The sequence below is a fragment of the Lissotriton vulgaris genome, chromosome 11 (genome assembly GCF_964263255.1).
Source record: "Lissotriton vulgaris chromosome 11, aLisVul1.2, whole genome shotgun sequence".
Taxonomy (NCBI): domain Eukaryota; kingdom Metazoa; phylum Chordata; class Amphibia; order Caudata; family Salamandridae; genus Lissotriton; species Lissotriton vulgaris.
In genome coordinates this window covers 1,040,215,648-1,040,234,695 of record NC_141699.1, presented here as the reverse complement: position 1 = coordinate 1,040,234,695, position 19,048 = coordinate 1,040,215,648, and the positions used below count along the sequence as shown (strand labels likewise).

Here is a 19,048-nt window from a genome sequence, read left to right as displayed (position 1 = left end):
ACTATCTGGTCTTGTATCTACCTATCTTTTAAGTGCCACACTGCTATTCGGGGCAGCAGAGCTGCCTCCCTGGCCAGTCCTGTAAGAGGTAATTACTGGGGAGTGGTAGGATATACCTCACGCTCTCGAGTGTCCTGAAAATGGCTCACCCCATAACAGTGAGTGACTATGTAATCTAACTGAAATAGACTGACATGTCTAGCTGAGAGGTGGGTGCATTGACACTCAGTCCTGTGTTGTGGCCCACATGAGTCCACCAACCCCATGGAGTCTGAAAAGGATTTGAGGGGGGTCTCACCCCTAGTCTCTTCCTTTCCTGGCCGTCTATCTTGTATCACAGACATCACATCATTAATGTCAACACCTAGGATCAGGGAGCTCATTGGCATATCCAAAAGTGAAGCCCTAAGTGGCAAGACCGTTTCAACCTGTATCCCAGGGGTGCAGACACATATCCCAGGTTACTAATGTATCCCTCCCACAGACCCGTTTAGAGTGCGTACCTATCCAGGGGGTCATACCAGGTTTGGCCAGGTGTATATGATGTTGCAGTCCTTAGCAAGATACTTGTTCCCCCTGACCCTGAAGTGTAGCCCATATGTGCCTCCAGGGTGTATCCCCATCTATCCAGTGCTCCACAGTGTTTACCCTTCAGGTGAGTTTCCTGTAGGAGTACTAGGTCGGGGACCTGTCATTTTTTATATTGCAGCACCAGAGTGCACTATATTCTGGAGCCCAGATCTTTGACGTTCTAGGACATGATTTTTAGTTCTGAGTGATTGCGTACTTCCATATTGTGTTGGTTTGGTCGGTGTCACTGGTGCCTACCAATTCACCTCCCCCATTGTACGGCTATCCTCCCCCTGGCCCACTTATCCCCCGCTGGTTTGCTGAGCTTGCCGCAACTACGAACAAGACAATTCTAAACATACCCATTCCCTGAACTCCCCCCCCCTCCCCGCTACCCTGCACTGTGGGTCTGAAACTACCCACCTCCCCAATTTACAGAGCGCCTGTTATCCTCAAGTATAATTTAAGCATGCCAAGGGGTTCGCCTCTCTGCCCACCTAATATCATTTGCAGACCCTTAGTGATCAGAGAAGATCTCAGAGCCACCCACTAGAGCCTTGTGGGGCCATGGAAACATCCTACTCGTCTCAGAGGGGGCCAGTGACTGTATCGCGGTCAGCCTATTGACTGTACGTTCCCAAATGACACAGTTGTACTCCATAATGTCACTGTCAATATGCCCCTGGTCAAGAAGTTCACAGTACCTCTTTTCCCCCATCTCAGCAGGCCTTACCAACCAAGCGGAGCATCAGGCTATAAGTCATTATGTGCCAATCAGTTAAGTCACTTCTGGATCTGCCTCTTCAGCTCGTCGGCTGTTGTCTAATCTCGGGTAGCCTCCGCCTTGATTGCTCTGAGAGGGTTTTTTTTCCAGGTCCCTGTGGTCTCTGCTGCTCCGGTGTTGGCCATCCCTCCAGCCCATCCCATGCCCCTGCCCGTGAGTGAAAGAAACTGGATTTCCCTTCAGCGAGGATCCTAACTTGCCCAGAAATAACATCATTTACTTTAGCTCTTTTTCATGAAACACCTTCTTAACTTTGTCAAAACTGTGTTGTTGCCTTTTGACTTGCAAAGTAAAGTACGGAAAGAAGTGCACCGTGGCATTCTCGTACTTCAGGACCCTTTGTGATTGAACTGCTTGCAGGATTGCGTCCCTGTTTCAGTGGTTGAAAATCCTGACTATGGTGATACTGGGGGGGGGGGCTTATTGCTTTGGCAGTGGTACCGGGGCCCTGTGCACCCTCTCAACCAAAAATAATTTTGAGCTGCAATTAGGATGAAGGTGGGTAGTTATCAAGTCCACCACAAAAAAGTCCACACTGAAGGCCTCTGCGCCCTCCAGACTCCCACCATGCACACGTTATTTTGCCTGGCCCTCCCCTCCTGGTCTTCATTTCTTGCTTTGTTCCTGTTGCTTTGTTAATGTACAAACTTGTTCCTTTAGGGACTTGTAGGTTGTCTGGAGATCGTGGATGTGGGACTTCATGGTCCACACCTTGTCTGACATCTTTTGAAAACCTGCACACAGGAGCCCCACATCAATCATGACTGCATCAATATTCGGCTCAAGGAAGACCTTGAGGTCCGCCATAGAGGGCTCCGGGGACCCTACCGGCTCTTCAGACTGTCCAGTTCCCTCAACCTGTTGTCTGGGAACTGCATATTTATCCATCTTTTTGGTTTGCAGCTGCATCTCTATCTTGGGTTTTCACCATAACTCTTATGTTTATCTTTCCGGGTCTGTGCTTTTAACCACATCGCTACTGTGGTTATTTTTCCCCTGTGCTGGAAATTGCCATTTTGCTGGTGTCATGACGAGCCCAGCTCGTCATCAGCACAGCTCCACTGTGCCTCATGACGAGCTGAGCTCGTCATGAGCATGGAAGGGGTTAATGAAGTCTGCCACTAGAGCCGAAGCTGGTTTCTCAATGGTGTTTCGTGTGGGGGTGCCACAGAGTTCCTGGTGGACTGCCATGAGGGCCAATCAGGCCCACTAGCTGGGCCGTGCAATCGCTGGACACCCGGGAACCCCAGCTGTACGATCGGTGCCCCCACATCTGCCAACCAATAAATCTTCCTGTGAAGTCGATAGTTTCAAGATATTAGATCTATTCAGAATATCACTGTTACCACGCGATTTGTAATGAGATTGGAATAAAGTTGTGATTTTTTCCTTCAAAACCCCTCTTTGACTAAAGGCTTTTGAGAAGAGCCAATATTCACAGAAGGTTTATTTTCAGAGAAGTGAGTCCCTATCAACAAGAGCCTGGGCAGAGATGGTGTGACAAATCATTTGCGGAGTGCTCATTTTAGCATTGTTCATACTGAAGGCTTCTTTGCAGAAAAAATTGGTTGTTTTAGGTGTAGATCACTATACACAAAAGTCTGGGCAGAACTGGTGTGACAAATATTTTGCAGCATGGTTGTTTTTTGCAGTAGTTCCTGGAGGTTTGGGACTGCCACTGAGTGCTCGCCTGTGGTGCTTCGGGTCTTAACTGGAGAATGAGGGGACAATATTGATTTTTCTATGCTTGGGCGTATACTGATTGGTGTTCTCCTTCACTTGAATTTGCAGAGATGCGATGGAGTGGAGATGAACTCCGTTTGAATCATGGAAGGGGGACGAGTCAATTTGTGGTTGATCTTGTTGAAACGTGTGAGGCAAGCACTAAGAATTCTAATGCTCTCTATCAGTAGGGAGAGTTGTATCGTTTAGATGGTCTATATTAGTAAAAGATCTTCTTGGTCACTTGAATAGCAGAAAAAAGCTTGCAGTTGTTTCTATTAATTTCCTTGCCTTTTTGTTTTTCTCTCTTTTTTTATTTTATTTTCTTTTGTTTCCTGCTTGATGTGACAGCTGGTTCCGTGGTGGAATTTAGTATTGAGCTCTTATTAAGAGAATGTATTGGTTCAAGTGACAGTAAAGTGTTGGTATCAAATATAGGCTCAGCAGGTTTGGGCTTTTCACAACTATTCATGTCAGAGGCACCCTGATTTTTCTACTCTACGGCTACGATACAATGCTTAATTTAGAGTTGTGCCACAGAGGGAATCAGTTGTATAGCTATTTGTTGGGGCAATTCCTTAGTCTCTGTGGCTGGAGAAGATTTAGAAAGCTTGTTATCTCTATTAGGGGGGAAATGCGCCTTGATGGTTTTTATTTCTGCAGCTTTTTAATATTAGGACTGTAGGTACAAAACTGGTTCTGTTTATTATTTTGTATATTAGCCACAGATCCTTTTTATCGTTGAGTGCATCTTCTCAAAACGGGAATCAATAACGGCTGTAAATTGAGCTATGATTCCAGTAAAGCTATTTGTATATCAAACTAGCAGCCCGCCCCAGCGTTGCCTGGGGCAGAAAGGGGCTGGGGGCAGTACACCCGCTCCCGCCCGACCCCCTCCGGTCCCGACCCCCTCCCGACTCCCTCCCATCCCGACTCCCTCCCGCCCCCACTCCTCCCGCCTGTACCTCTGTGCACACCCGCTCCCCTCCCGCCCTGACTCCCTTCCGCCCTGACTCCCTCCCACTCTCGCCCTGATTTCAAGCTTTACTTTACCTGAGCTGCCGTTCCGCTCCTCTTTGCCATGACGCGCCCGCGCTCCTCACCTCACCGCAGCTCCATGTCCGCCGCTCCTCCTCCTCGTCGTCATCACGCACGTCGCGGCCAGCGCTAGGTACCGGCCGGCGCTACTTTCAGGAGACTACTTGGTTTTAAAACTTAATTTTTTTAATTTACTTTTTTTTTTATTTATATAGCCTATGTCCATCTACACACCCTGACATTTTCATAGATGTATCGGGTGTGTAGATTGGCGCTGTGGTTCCTGAGTTTACCTGGCCAAAAGGTGCAAGTTCTCCCTTCATACTAGTAGTATAGATTTACTTATTTATGATTCGGAATATGAAGTGGTCTAATGAAGAACACACGTTATTTTGTATTGCTTTATCGATTGTTTTCCTCTTGTTAATGTAACAAAATTATATGAATTATATAATTGTGTGACGATATATTTGTGTGATTGTTGCGATTTGCAAAAGATTCATGGCCATGTGTTGTACATCACTTGATTAAGCTAAACTTAATACGGGGGCGATACTCGAACTCTGTTAAATTGCTCCAAAATGTGTGTCTTAAGCATTACCTTTTTCTGTATTTGTCACTTCATGGGATGGAAACAGTTAACATTTACTGTCCATTTGTTGTTCCTCCCATTCCATTCACTTCACAAAAGCCACTATCCACTCAGCATAAGGGACGTTTCCCCGCCGAATTAGACTTCACGCGCACCAGCACACGTCACCAATCAGAGATCAGAGATTTGTCTTTGTGATTTTAATTACCGTGGTGAAGGTTTGGAATGGGCATTCTCTGTGTTTTTCTGCTCCTTGTTTTGGTTTGTGGCGCCATTGCTCGCCGTAATTCTGACGCCCACCCACACAAACACAGTGGGTAGATTTATTTTCCGATTTTACTTTATATGTGGAATCCAATTCGACATGATTGTCCTTATAGGGATATGCCCCCTTGCTTGCGCTTTATTACATAACTCTTGCAGGCAAGCACCCTTATTTTAACGGAAAAGTTCTTCAAAAAAGTATTTTGCCATTTTAATGTATTTTCAGTTAGGGGCTAATAGTGTTAGCTGCCAATGCTACGTTAATATTCGTATTCCATCAAGCATTGCTTTCAGCGAAATGGAGAGCGAGCGTTCTCTGTGCACTGGTATGTTGATAACGGGCTCTGCGTGCATTATTGCTGAAAAAAAAGTACTTACATTGCAGCCTTGTACTGGAAGTGGTCATGTGCTCTCCGGTGCTCTCTCCCTTTCACAGGCTCAGAGCAGAGCTCTCTGCTTTACCGTTAACAGCATTTCTTGAAAGAAATCTGTATAGTTTAATATTTCCAAAGGAAACCTGGAAATGCGCCAACTATACATGTTCAGCACGTCGCGTCGGCTGGATATTAAAGCAGACTGGAGGAAGAAGGATTCTGGCCGTGTACGGGGAGGAATGAAACAGCACATTTGAGTCTCGCAGTCCTTTCAGTATTACATTTACAGGAAAAAAAATCACTTGTATATGAAAACAGAGCCTTCGTCATCACGCACGTCGTGTAGCGGCCAGCGCTAGGTCCCGGCCGGCGCTACTTTCAGGGGACTACTTTGTTTACAAACTTAATTTTTTTAATTTACTTTTTTTTAAAACTTTATATAGCCTATGTCCATCTACACACCCTGTCATTTTCATAGATGTATCGGGTGTGTAGATTGGCGCTGTGGTTCCCGAGTTTACCTGGCCAAAAGGTGCAAGTTCTCTCTTTATAATAGTAGTATAGATTAATTGGATTGGAATTCAGGAACTTTTGATGTAGCATCTAGAGTCTGGAATAAGCGAAGCCAGGTATCAGACTTCAAACTCTGCTTTATTCACAAGGGGGTTGTCCTCCTTTCTCAACATTGCGTGAAGTGAACTGGTTCCAGCACTCTTCTTGCTGTCTTTCTTTAGAAGCTCCGGAGAGTGAACGCTCTGTGGGACCCTATTGACTGAGAAGGCCAAGGTTTTAAATCATATACATCTTCTTTAGGCTGCTGCAGGAAATCAAAGAAAAGCTAATGAAAATGTAAAATATGTGCTGTTGAAGACATAGACACAGTACTGTTTTAAAAGGGGAAGTACTTTTTACTGGAGAGAGGTAGAGGATTTGCTCTGCATGCGGGGAACAGCGTTTACAATGCAACTTTCACAACGAAGTACCTTTACAACGCAACCATTACAACGCAAGTCATTACAACGACTTGCGCTGGGGGGCGCTCTAGGATAGGGAATAGTTTTAATTTACTATCCAACACCTTCCCTACTATCCACAGGGATGGAGTTGGAATTGTAAATTAAACTATTCACCATCCAGCGCCCCCCAACGCAAGTCGTTGTAACGACTTGCGTTGTAAAAGTTGCGTCGTAAAGGCATGCGTTGTAACGATGTACATCCATACTCGCAGGTCTTTAAGTGGGGTTTAGTCCTGGTGCCTAGGTACTTTCTTCAGTGTGAGATTTGCTTTCTTTCTTTTTTCGAGGATTCATCTCCTCCCTGAGAGACTGTCCCGTTTGTGCAAAGCATTTTATCTAAAAAGTAATCAAATCAAGTTGTTTATCAATTGCTTCATTTGGTTGCGTCAATTTTTCAGCTGCTAAGCTAGAATTCAAGTTCAAGAGATAGGTTTATTTTGACCGTCGTGCATTAAACAGCATAACATTAAAACACAACCTTTAACATTGTAAAAAAACAATATTAAACTACAATGGATTATTACAAATTCATTTTCTCCGTTCAACAGTTAACTTAATTATCCTAAAATTGCACTTCGTTTTGTTAAAACAAATACATACTCAATTTATGGACACAATCTAAAACACCTATATAATGTAGACTTTTTAATTTTCTATTTAAACCACTTAAAATTACCGTATTTACAACTTCTCTTTGCAGTACACAGACAACTCCTCCATTTCCTATTCCATGAGTAAACTTTTAACCGCCTGGATATACTTCGCCACTGCTATTGCTATATAGAGGAACTGCATGTCCATGAGGAGCTCAATTGCTTGCATCCGTGACCCAATCCCATATTTTAACAATACTGGACGTAGGAACAATTTTCCCACAAACCGCACACAAACCTGGATGGGCTACTTCCGTGGCGCAGGGCTCAACCACCAAGCAGTGGACACTAATCCCGAGGTAACCCATGACAGGTATCGTCCTGTTGCCTTTTGGGGATTGCGGGTGAGGATTTTGAGAATTGAATGACAAAGCAAGGCAGCTTCACAATTCTGGACCCCGAAGGAGGAGGGAAGGAAGGAAAACCATCCTCTTTGGAGACTTAAAACCAAAGTTGTCAGCTTTAAAGGGTGTTTCATACACATTTGCGCTCACTGGTTGGGGAACAGCTGAGAGGTAGCAGGAGGGCAGCAGAGACCCCAAGTAGAAAAAGTGCCTCAGCAACAGTAAGAAATAGTGGCTCACCCCACAGAGTCACTTCAGCACACGCTCCCTCGGAAAGTACTTGGTCTTGTCGGCCCCTACTACCTGGCATACTTGGACTCCATCAAGCCTTAATGCTGATATTTGCCAGCCGGTCACTGGTTCCCGGCCGTTCCGCGGCTCCACAACTCTGGGCTGTAGAAGGAGATAGCAGCCAATTATGGCGCTAGCATTCAGACCAAAGCAAACACAAGGAGACGATGGACGGAGAGCTGACACTTTTCAGACACTCACCCCCACTCACAGATCTGGGTTGAATCCATTATCATTCTTTAGCTCACTTCGCCACCTCAGTTCAGACCCAGCTATATGTAAATCAGTCTTGAACCTGTGCCTCATGAGAACAGTCCAGCCCGAACTGCCAAGCCAGGACTTCCCTGAACCAGAAACAAGCACCCTGGGACCGGTTTCTGGGTGACACCCTTCATCAGCCAGGCTAGCTTGAATCCAGTGGTAAAGTGAGCAAGGGACCCGCGTCTGGTCATACCATGCCAACTTGTAGCAAACAAAGCAAACACAAGGAGATGATGGACGGAGTGCTGGAACATTTCAGACACTCACCCCCAGTCACAGATTTGGGTTGAATCCAATATCATTCTTTAGCTCACTTCGCCACCTCAGTTGAGACCCAGCTATGTGCAAATCAGTCTTGACCCTGTGCCTCATGGGAACAGTCCAGCCCGAACTGCCAAGCTAAAACTTCCCTGAACCGGAAACAAGCATCCTGGGACCGGTTTCTGGGTGACACCCTTCATCAGCCAGGTTAGCTTGAATCGAGTTGAGAGGATAGACGGAGCGCTGAAACTTTTCAGACACTCACCCCAGTCACAGATCTGGGTTGAATCCATTATCATTCTTTAGCTCACTTCGCCACCTCACTTTAGAGACCCAAAATATATTTTTTAATTTCAGCATGACGGAAAAACTAGGGACACGTCTAACTCGCAGATCAGAAACACAGAAAATAAATATTTAGCAGTTTAAATTAATGTGTTTATAAACAAAATTCATATAGAATTACAATTAGGCTATTTGGTGGTTAATGGACTACTTTAAAAAAATTGAAGCGAGAAGAAAAACTTGTCTACATGAAAAAGTAAAGGGTGGGTGGGTCACCATTTCCTTCTTTGGCTAGTCCATTCAATGGTTAGATGGGTTCTATTTTTTTGTGAATTCCATTTTTACCAAACAACATGTTTGATCAAGTGTTATGACATTTGATTTTTTGTATACCAAATAATAATCATAGAAATAATTTCTATTGCGAAGCAGGAAAAGCAAATAGGAAAAAGTTTTAACCTTGCAAACAAAATGGCGTCTATACATTAAAACCCACATTTAAATTTAAAACAAGGCTTCACCTTTCAAAATGAAAAACAGGAATTCTTGTCAATTGGATTAAGAGATTGTATTTTTGATTTAGTTTGTGCAGTGCCCATAAGCCTGGAGGTTAGAATTTATAGAAGTGTGTAGCAAGGTAAAAAGTAATACTGAGAATCATATTAAAATTGGCAAGTATGTCATCACTATATAGAAGAATCTCTAATTTTTCATTTTTTTGTGTTTCCTACTGTTACAGAAACTCAGTCTTCCACGTTTCAGACACCATGAGCACCACAGTAAAGATCCTGGAAAGGTTCAGATATTTTATAAACACCGATATGATCCAAGCGGAAAAATTATCAATCTTCCAGAAGGCATCAAAGACTACCATAAGGAAAAGCATGAGGAGAACCATGGACACGGATCTATCTCTGGTGAACCTCAGAATCACCCTGCCAAAAAACCCGATGAAGGCTCATCGCCAGAACACAAGGGGCGAAACCTGATCCCTTCAACTCCCAGAGGACCTATTGGTTCTGTGGAGTACTATCATATGATCAATGAGACGGATGTGTTTCCCTCCCCAAGCAATCCTGTCCCCTCACATCCCATAGTTCACCCTGGATCTTCCTCAGGCCAAGAGGCTGTTGAGCCAAAACACCCTATTGTCTCTGGTGGTATTGGTCCATTTCAGGATCCAGAACCACAGCCATTTCCCCTTCACCCTTCAGATTCAGCAGGATGCCCCTCAGGGCACAAGTTTCCCCTCATTTCATCCTTGTTCCCAAAACCTTAAATGAATGTGGATGTAACAAATGAAATTAACATATCATGTTAATTCCCTGTTAATGAATACTCTTTCCCAGTAGCATAAAGAGATTACTGGGTCTTGCTATTTTTGTCAGAACTGGGTGGTCAAACGCAATAAATGAAAAATAACACCTTCTATTGGTTTCATTTTTTGTTGTAATTATATTCCTATGTCATTTCCTTTCAGTTGTGCATTTGGTTATTCGTGACTCCTGCTGGCACTTCCATCTATGTATTTGTGAGATAAAGCAGATATGCTAGGATTGGGTTTCAGCCAATAACATTATTAAATGTGATACCAATGTAATGCTCTCCACAAAAGGAACTACTTTTCGGTGCACAAATAACAGGCACAATTCTCACCAAAGTCCAAGGTTTTGTCTTAATTAATTTCCTAAAGGCAAATGGCAAAATTGCTCTTCTGGGATTTGAACAAGTCACCTTCAGTCAACCCAGCTAACATACTGGCTAGGAAAGAAGTGTGTAAGGGATGCATGTAGTAAAAACTGCCCGGCAGGGAGATCCGTGCTGGTGGCGAGATCCACAAAAGAGAGCAGTGCGCCATCTGCGTAGAGATCACCCAGCGTTTCCACCCCTGCGCTTGTCCAGCTAGTCAATTGGGCCTCCGTCAGTGTCCCTGCCGTTCCAGGAGTGCCTAAGAGCGGGAGTATCGGTGCATAGGGCTTCGTGGCGCGAGTGAGCCGCAAGCAGCGCAGAAAACATCGCTGTGCCACCGCCAGATGTAATTGCGAGGGACAGGGGGTGCGAGTCATGGGGTGAAAGAGTGTTTGCATTTGTGTCTGGGTGCAGATAGTTGTGTCCGAGGCAGTGTCCCCCAGATTCTTGCCACAGAGCCATCCTGATACCCATTGCATTCGCGCTGCTAAATAGTATAGTTCCATGTTGGGGACCGCTAGGCCTCCCGATTCAGTAGTCATGTGTAGTTTGGTCAGCGCCACTTGGGGTCGGCCTGCATTCCAGATTAGGCTACAGCTCATGGTCTCCAGTTCCCGAAATACTTTGGTAGGCACATATGTCAGGATGTTGGCGAAGTAATATAGGAGTCTTGGCAGGACAATCATCTTGGTCAGCGCCACCCGGCTAGGCACATTCAGAGGTAGGGTCTTCCAGAAACCAACTTGGGCGCGGGATGGAGGCAATCGCCCGTAGCAAGTTTCCCACTACGATGTCTGCTGGGGCCCGGTAAATATGTATTCCCAGATACCGAAACGTGGTGGGATACCACTGTATACAAAAAGGGGGTGGTGATGAACAGAGTGTCTGAGTTAAACAGACCACTCTTACCCAGTCCAAAGATCAGGGCTTGATCCATCACCGTTATTTATCTCACTGCTCCATCCCAGCTCAGAACCTGGCTATATGCAAATCAGTCTGTCCCTGGACCAGTGCATCATGGGAACAGGGCAGACTAAACTACCAAGCCAATTCTTCACCAGAAAGGAGACAAGCTACCGGGGACCGGTTTCTGGCATTTCAGCCTTCTTCGGCCCGGCTTGCTTGAATCCTGATGGAGCAGTGAGAAAGGGACTCATGTCTGAGTATACCCTGCCACACCTATAGTGGCCAAAAACGATTTACAAAAAGGGGGTGGTGATGAACAGAGTGTCTGAGTTAAACAGACCACTCTTACCCAGTCCAAAGATCAGGGCTTGATCCATCACCGTTATTTATCTCACTGCCCCATCCCAGCTCAGAACCTGGCTATATGCAAATCAGTCTGTCCCTGGCCCAGTGCATCATGGGAACAGGGCAGACTAAACTACCAAGCCAATTCTTCACCAGAAAGGAGACAAGCTACCGGGGACCGGTTTCTGGCATTTCACTGTAGCCTCTCCCCACCGATGTGAATGTCGCTTTCAGGCATGTCTGGACTAAAAGAATAATCCCCCGATTTAGACCAATTGACCCGCAGCCCCGACATGCATTCGAAGGTTTGGAAAATGTCCGTAAGGGATTCCGGTACTGCAGTCAGGTCTTTGACATATAGTAGCAGGTCGTCTGCGTACAGCGAGATTACATGTAGTCCATTGGCCATCGGGATTCCTGTCCCCGGTCCCTAAGGATCGCGGCCAGTGGTTCCATGGCTAACGAAAACAGCAGGGGTGACAGGGGGCAACCTTGTCTGGTACCCCTTCGCACACGGATGGCATCAGATAGTAATTGACCGGTGCGGACTCGGACTGTGGGTCCACAGTATAGCAATTTGACCATGTTCTCATAGCCATCACCCAAGCGGTACTTCTCCATCACAGCCGTCAGATATGGCCACTCAACCGAGTTGAATGCCTTCTCAAGGTCCAGAACCAGGCACCCCGCTCACGGGCAACGCTGGATCGCATATTCCTGTATCCGGAACAGTCAGCGGATGTTGGATGAGGTGTGGCGCGCTGGCACAAAGCCATTCTGGTCATGGTGCACCAGTTGGGGAACCAGAGGGGCCAGCCTTCGTGCTAGTGTGGAGGCCAGTATCTTATAATCTGTATTCAGAAGGGCTAGGGGGTGATAAGAGCCTACTCGTGTGGCATCTCTGCCAGGTTTAGGGATGGAGATCAGATTGGCTTCGTTTAGAGTAGGTGGGAGGGAGGAGTCTTCCGCAGCTGCAGTGTAAATTTTCAGAAGTTCTGGAATGAGAATGTCTGAGCCAGCGTTATAAAATTCGGCCGGTAGGCCATCCGGGCCAGGGGATTTGCCGTTAGATAGGTTAAAAACAGCCTCTCGTAGGTCCTCCGTTGTTAACAAAGCGCCCAGATCGTCCTGTTGCGCCACAGTGAGTTGCGGCATCTAGAGGAGATTTCCAGTGCGTCAGGGCGGGGGTCGCGTAGCCGGGAAAGATAAAGGACATCATAGTGAGATGTGAACGCCTCATGGATTTGGCGTTGTGAGTATACCAGTCCCTTCCCGTCAACATGCAACGCCGCTACTGGAGCCGCTCGGTCTTCTTGCGAAATCAACCAAGCTAGCAGTTTGCCGGGCCTGTCGCTTAGGTGATGCGTTCGTGCTGAGTGTGCAGCGTAGTTGATGTTCCGCAGTCTCTCTAGGAGGCGCATATGTTCCGCAGGTGTCTCCATTAGCGGGTCGTCAGTTCCATTTACCGCTTCCCGTTCTTGATTAAGCAGGTCAGCCTCCAGTCGCGTTAAGTCGCCCTCCAGTTGACGCCTCATGTGTCCCTGTGTTCCCAAGCAATGGCCCCGTATCACAACTTTAAAGGCATCCCATTCCCCCTGGAGAGAGGATGCTGTGCCAGTATTCTCTTCAAAGTATTGGGCAGTTTGTGTGAGGAGGGAGTCTCGAAAAGCCGCGTCTAGTAGTAGCGCCGGTTGGAGTCGCCACGTGGGGAAGGGCGGGTGTGGGCGCTCCCAGGCTATGGTTAAGAAGTGTGGGTTGTGGTCTGAGTGCGTGCGTCCCATGTACCTTGTGTCTGTGACAATTGGGAGAAGTTCTGCAGCTACCATGAATCTGTCCAGGCGCACGTGTAGGTTATGTGCACCCGAGTAATAAGAATATACTCTTGTTGCAGGGTTGTGCGATCGCCACGCGTCATGTAGGTCCCATTGTGCAGCCCATCCATTCAGTGCCTTCATGGCTCCGTGCGTTGGCGCACCTGGTGGTGGTGGGAAAGAGCGGTCTAGTGACGTGTCCAATACACAGTTATAGTTGCCCCCCCAGTATCCAAGGGACTGCATGCCAGGTCGCCATTGTCAACGAGAGGCGCCCGCCCTGGTCAGTGTTGGGTGAGTAAAGGGAGGTCAATACCACTTGCTGCCCATCTAATCTGCCCTGCGCTGCTACGAATCTACCCTTGGGGTCTATATGTGTATCCGTGACCTTCCAAGGGGTCCCAGGACGAACCCACACCAGTGCGCCGCGCGCGTATGAAGAATAACAGTGGCATAAAGCTGCCCGCGCCATCTGCGATGTAATGCTTGTGCCTCTGTTCTGTTCATGTGTGTCTCTTGAAGCAGCGCTACATGTATTTTATACAAGAAACAATGGTCCTGGTTCAAATATGACTCATGTGCTGTAACAAGTGTCTATCACATCAATCTAGCACTCACCGCAAAGTCATTTACCATATGTAAAATCACATTAGTATATACAAATCAAACCAAGTGAACGTTTTTATGCATTTATCAATGCATAGTCCATATTGACGCAATAGTATTTTTGCGAGCGTTAGCTTGTATCAGATATAGTGAAAAACACAGAAATATTTGAATGCAATTGTATAATCATTACATTTCAATGTGCTCTCAAAAGGAAGGGAAGGGAAAGTGTGCAGGTTGTGAGGGACCGGGTAAAGGTGGTGTGACTTGTTAGGAACATCACGTTAAAATCAAGATGCCTTTACAATCAATATGTACAAGGTTCCAAAGATGCATCAAACATAGGTTTAAATTAATAAATTTCTTTATGTCCTATGATGTGCTTGAGTGGCGTAGTCTACGTTTCGACCCCCGAAATACGCTGAAAGGGTAATTGCTGCCTCATGTTGGGGTCTTCATCAGGACTGTGTGAAATGAGAGCCTATAAAAATATTATGAAGGACATAAATTACCTTGTATAAAACGGTGAGTGTACTCAGTTTTATAGGTATAGGGTAAATAAAGAATTACATACATCAAAGGACGGTAGAAATTTGTGCCGTCAATGGATGGGCCGAGTAGTGCTCCAAGAAAATCTGTTGAGGAAATAATAATGGAGACTGGGGTTCAGTCATAGCTAGACCAAGCTGCTAGGTGCGGAACACTCATGGCTAATGGGGAACTTACTTGGAGACTGTTCCTTACAAGAATTGCTAAGTTTCTTCAGGCATACGTCCTGCTGTTCTCAGTTCTTGCACGCGCTGTGTGGGAAAAATATTAAAAAATGAAGAACCACACGGATGATTAACTGTGGTGTGTTCATAAACAGGACAACTCACTGTCAGAATTATCTCAGAGAACAATGCGCTGTAAAGCGCTGGATGTGTTAATGCAAATGGAACAACTTACTGTCAAAATTTTCACAGAGAGTCTGTGAGTACATTGCGCTCTAAAGCGCTGGGTAGTAGTGCAAAATAGATTAAGGAGCTATAACGGATTTGCCATATTGCGCAGACACAATATATATCCGGATTGCCTCGTCTGATGTTAAATTTGTTAAAACCAAAAAGGTTGCGTAAAAGTTATAGGCTAATGGTTAAGGATCATAATCCCGGTAGAATGCACGATTCAGAGTGAAGGCCTTACGAGGCCGATCGCTGGGTTATCGAGAGAACAACTTACTTTAGCGTGCCGTCTATGGTCCGACCTCTGGGGTTCTGGGCTTGAAACTGGAAGACTCGCGGTGCAGCCGCTGAGTACTTGTCTGGTTGGGGGCTCGTCTCCAAATGGCCAATCAGAAATCAGATAGAGCTCAAGGAGCCGGGCTCGTCTAACGCGTACTGCGTGAGGAAGGGAGTGTCTACAAAGGCCGTAGTGTTAATCGACTGGGGGAATGTCTACAAAGAGCCTCTGTCCTTAGGAATAGTGATATGACTTGGTAACCGCCAACATTGTTCAAACTAAAGTTTGTCAGATACCAAATAATACAATCTGCATGCAGCCTGTTAGAATTTTTTTTCATTCACATCACATACATCAATAATAGTCTAGATTATGCAGACTATAAGAGACATATTCATATCGGGTTTTATCACATAAGACCATCACTCTATCACTAACAACCACAAGTTTAATCTATGACTGCTGATGAATTGTACAAAACATGCGTTTTCTGCCTTTTAAGAATGCACTATTTGATGTCTAACAGGCTGCATGCAGATTGTATTATGTCCATGAGTGTCCTGCCCATGTTCGCTAGGGCCCGTCCCCGAGCCCCAATTCCCCGCCAATTCCCCGCCAGTTTTTCAATTGCATCCTCGCCTTCAGATTATCCGTAGCTGCTAGTACATTATGCAATAATTCCCCTTGGAGTAAAATGGTAGGAAAAGAGGGAAATTGAATAAACCAAACAAAAGTAACACATTAAATAATGCCAAAAGGTCGGCTGCACAACATGTCGCCGTCCAAACACTCAAGTGAGCTATAGTAAACTATACAGTTCTATGGGGAGATGAGTGGCTTATGCAACAAAAGTCCTTGTGTCAATCTTATGGACGAAGAGAGGTAACACCTCTCCCGGGCCTGTAAGAAGCGGCCGCGTGTGACCGGCAGGCCCGCCGGTCCGCCCACCCTGTGCAGTCTAGGTGTTGCCCTCCGGTGTCAGAGATTGTGGTGAAGAGTTCTTACAGGGTCCTCGCCGTTGGCAAGTCCAGTACAGGGGCCGCCAGTGGGTCTATGGTGGCAGCCTGGGGGTCGAATCCCTCAGTGTGGCAGATAGGCTCGTGTGTATATAAGAAAATGTTACTCACTGCGTCCTGATGGGTCTCAGCTCCTCAGGGCAGGGGGACTCCCGCATTAGATAGTCTATAAGTCGTTCACCTGAGGGAAGCCTGGGGATAGTTGCATAGGCATATCTGCCTCGTAGCACAAGGGAGAAAGCTTTTCCTGGGTTCCGTCAGCCAAGAAGGTCCACCGTTTGCGGTGTAACATCAGGGACGTCTGTAGAGCGCTGGGAGTCCGGCAGGCCATAGATTGCTTCATCGTCGCTTGGAAGAGCAGTCGGGCTGGTATTCGGAGCGGAGGACGGGGTCGGAGAGCTGCTGATCTTGGTAATCATGCGGAGTGCATCTTGTTGTTCCTGCAGAATCAGATCCGTGGGCGGGGAGCGGTGCGGCGTGTCCTGGGCACGGGTGGGTGTGGGTGTTCTGCGCCTGCGTCTCTGTCCACGCATGCGCAAGGACGTCGTGGTTCCATGTGTTTTTCTAGGTGTCTCAGACACTCCTCCATCCAGCCAGGCCTCCACCTCCTCAGGGCTGGTGAAAAAATGTGTTTTGTCCTGTGCCACCACCCTCAGTCTTGCAGGGAAGAGTAGTGAGTATTTAACTCGCCTGCCGCAGCCTCTTCTTCACTTCCAGGAAGGAATGACGCTGTCTCTGCACTTGTATAGTGTAATTCGGGAAAAACATCACTGTGGCACTGTCTATTTGAAGGGCACCGAGCTTCCTGGCTTCTCGTAGGATCGTGTCTCGGTCTCTGTAGTTCACGGAAGATGAGAGGTCTGGGGTTAGAGCCAGGGGGGAGGGGCCTTGTGGGCACCCGGTGAGCATGTTCTACCACACAGTGAGGTGACAGTGTGTCTTCAGGCAGTAGTTCGCGCAACCACTCTTCCACTCGCCGAGTAGGGTCCGTCCCTTCCCATTTCTCCGGGATGCCTACAAGTCTAATGTTGTTTCTCCGTGCCCTCCCTTCCGCATCCTCCGCGCGTTCTTCTAAAAATTCCAGTCGATTAAGCAGGTCTCGGATGTGCTTGTCCGCTTGGGTCACTGTGGGTTCCAGCGTCACCACCGCCCCCTCCAGGGTCGTAGTTCGATCTTGAAGTTTCTTGTGATCGGCTTTGAGGTGTGTTAGGTCGATCGCTAAGCTGTCTATCTTTGTCTCAAGGGAGGTGCGCGTCTGCTGCATTGATTCCTCCAGTCGCTCCGTAACAGCTAGCACATGATCGATCTTGGAGGTCACCAGCTCCGCATCCATCTTGGACGCCGTTTTGGAGAGCTTCCCCTTCGGTATCGTGCCTCCGGTTCCGGTCCGTGTCTTCACTCCTCCAGACATGAGCCAGGTGTGGCAATTGTGTTCGGCCGGCACGCCAGTGGGATTGTCCCGGGTCACTCTTTGTTAGGTAATTGTGCAGTGTGTCTGAATGCCTTCTGATCGTTGAGTTCAGGAGTAAAATGTCTTTGGGGGATTGTAATTTGAGATATAGTTGGGTGTCATCGGCGTACATGTGAAAGAGTACATTGGATGCTTGTAGCAAGGTGGTGAGAGGTTCCATAACTAGGTTGAACAAAGTTGGGGATAGGGAGGATCCTTGGGGGACGCCTAACGATACCGGTATTGGCGAGGACATAAGGTTGTTGCTCTGGAATTACTGCTATCTTGAAGGAGAAGGTTACTTATCTTCTAAGCATCTATTTATAGCGTGCAGTGCTATGCATACTCCTGTACCTAGTGTTGAGCTTTGACTATAGAACAAGTTACTTACCTTCAGTAATTATGTATCTGTAAGAGACATATGTTAGTTGTAGATGCCTTCTGGAGCCAGATATTTTTCCTATAGCAGTACCTCTGCGCGTCGGTAGATGGTGTTGGCCGATTCTGCGTCTGTTGTCGGCATTGTGGTCGCCGGAATGACATTGCTGTGAGTACTTAGACTCCGCCCCTGTGCGCTGGTGTCAGTTCTGACACAACTATCCATGCCAGAAGCGCATACTAATGCAAGACACTGACCACTAGTGCGCCACAACAAGGGCCCTGTATGGGAGTCCCTGTCCCTAGAAAACAGTTTGCAGAGCGGAAAGGATGGGTGGAATGGGTAAGGAATCTACAACTAACATATGTATTACAGATACATCATTACTGAAGGTAACAAACTTGTTAATCTGAAAAAGACAGTTAGTTGTAGACTCCTTATCTTAGAATAGATACCCCAGCAATACCAATCCCGGAGGAGGGTCTGCGAACCAAGTTCAGACGAGAAAGTCCTGGAGGACTGAACGGACAAAACAGCCGTCCCTGTGGACTAGGCTGTCCAGGAAGTAATGTCTAGCAGAGATGCCCACGTTGCTGCCTGGCAGATATCACGGAGACTTCACCTGCCAATGCAGTGGTTGCTGCCGAAGCCCTAGTGGAATGAGCGTGCAACCCTGCAGGAGGATCCTTCTTGATTAAAGCATAGCATATCTTTATGCAAAGGACAACCCATTGAGAGAGTTTACATATCCAATAAGAATAAGTTACTTACCTGTAATCCTAGTTCTCTTCCAGGGTATCCTCATCAAAGTCATAAGCACTTGAATATTCCTGCTCATGCGTGAGGACCCCGGAAAATATATAAAGATTATATATGAAAACACACACACATATATATATATATATATATATATATATATATATATATATATATATATAATATATATGTCGTCCAATCCTTGATCTCTTGGTGCGAAATAAGGCGCTGACACCGTGGGAATCGATTATCAAAGAGGAGTTATTTTATTCTTTAAACGAAATGGCTCGACGCGTTTCGGCGGGGAACCCGCCTTGTTCACATCTAAACAATGGGTGCAGCGTGCAATATATACAACGTTTGGGAGCCTGTTCGTGATGTGGTTCGGTTACTATGGTGATTCTCCTCCCTTTA

At 46.6% G+C, this 19,048-nt stretch overlaps 1 protein-coding gene across 3 annotated transcripts in view; it reads left to right on the top strand.

Annotated features, from left to right (window-relative positions):
- Positions 1-9,884, top strand: part of LOC147684032 (fetuin-B-like) — a 168,754-nt gene extending 158,870 nt beyond the window's left edge. For all 3 annotated transcript variants that reach the window (XM_086944373.1, XM_086944374.1, XM_086944372.1), the window contains one exon: positions 9,195-9,884. In XM_086944373.1, the coding sequence (XP_086800499.1) occupies positions 9,195-9,734 (540 nt within the window). In that variant the 3' untranslated portion in view covers positions 9,735-9,884. The remainder of the gene's footprint in view (positions 1-9,194) is intronic.
- Positions 9,885-19,048: the final 9,164 nt, after the last annotated feature.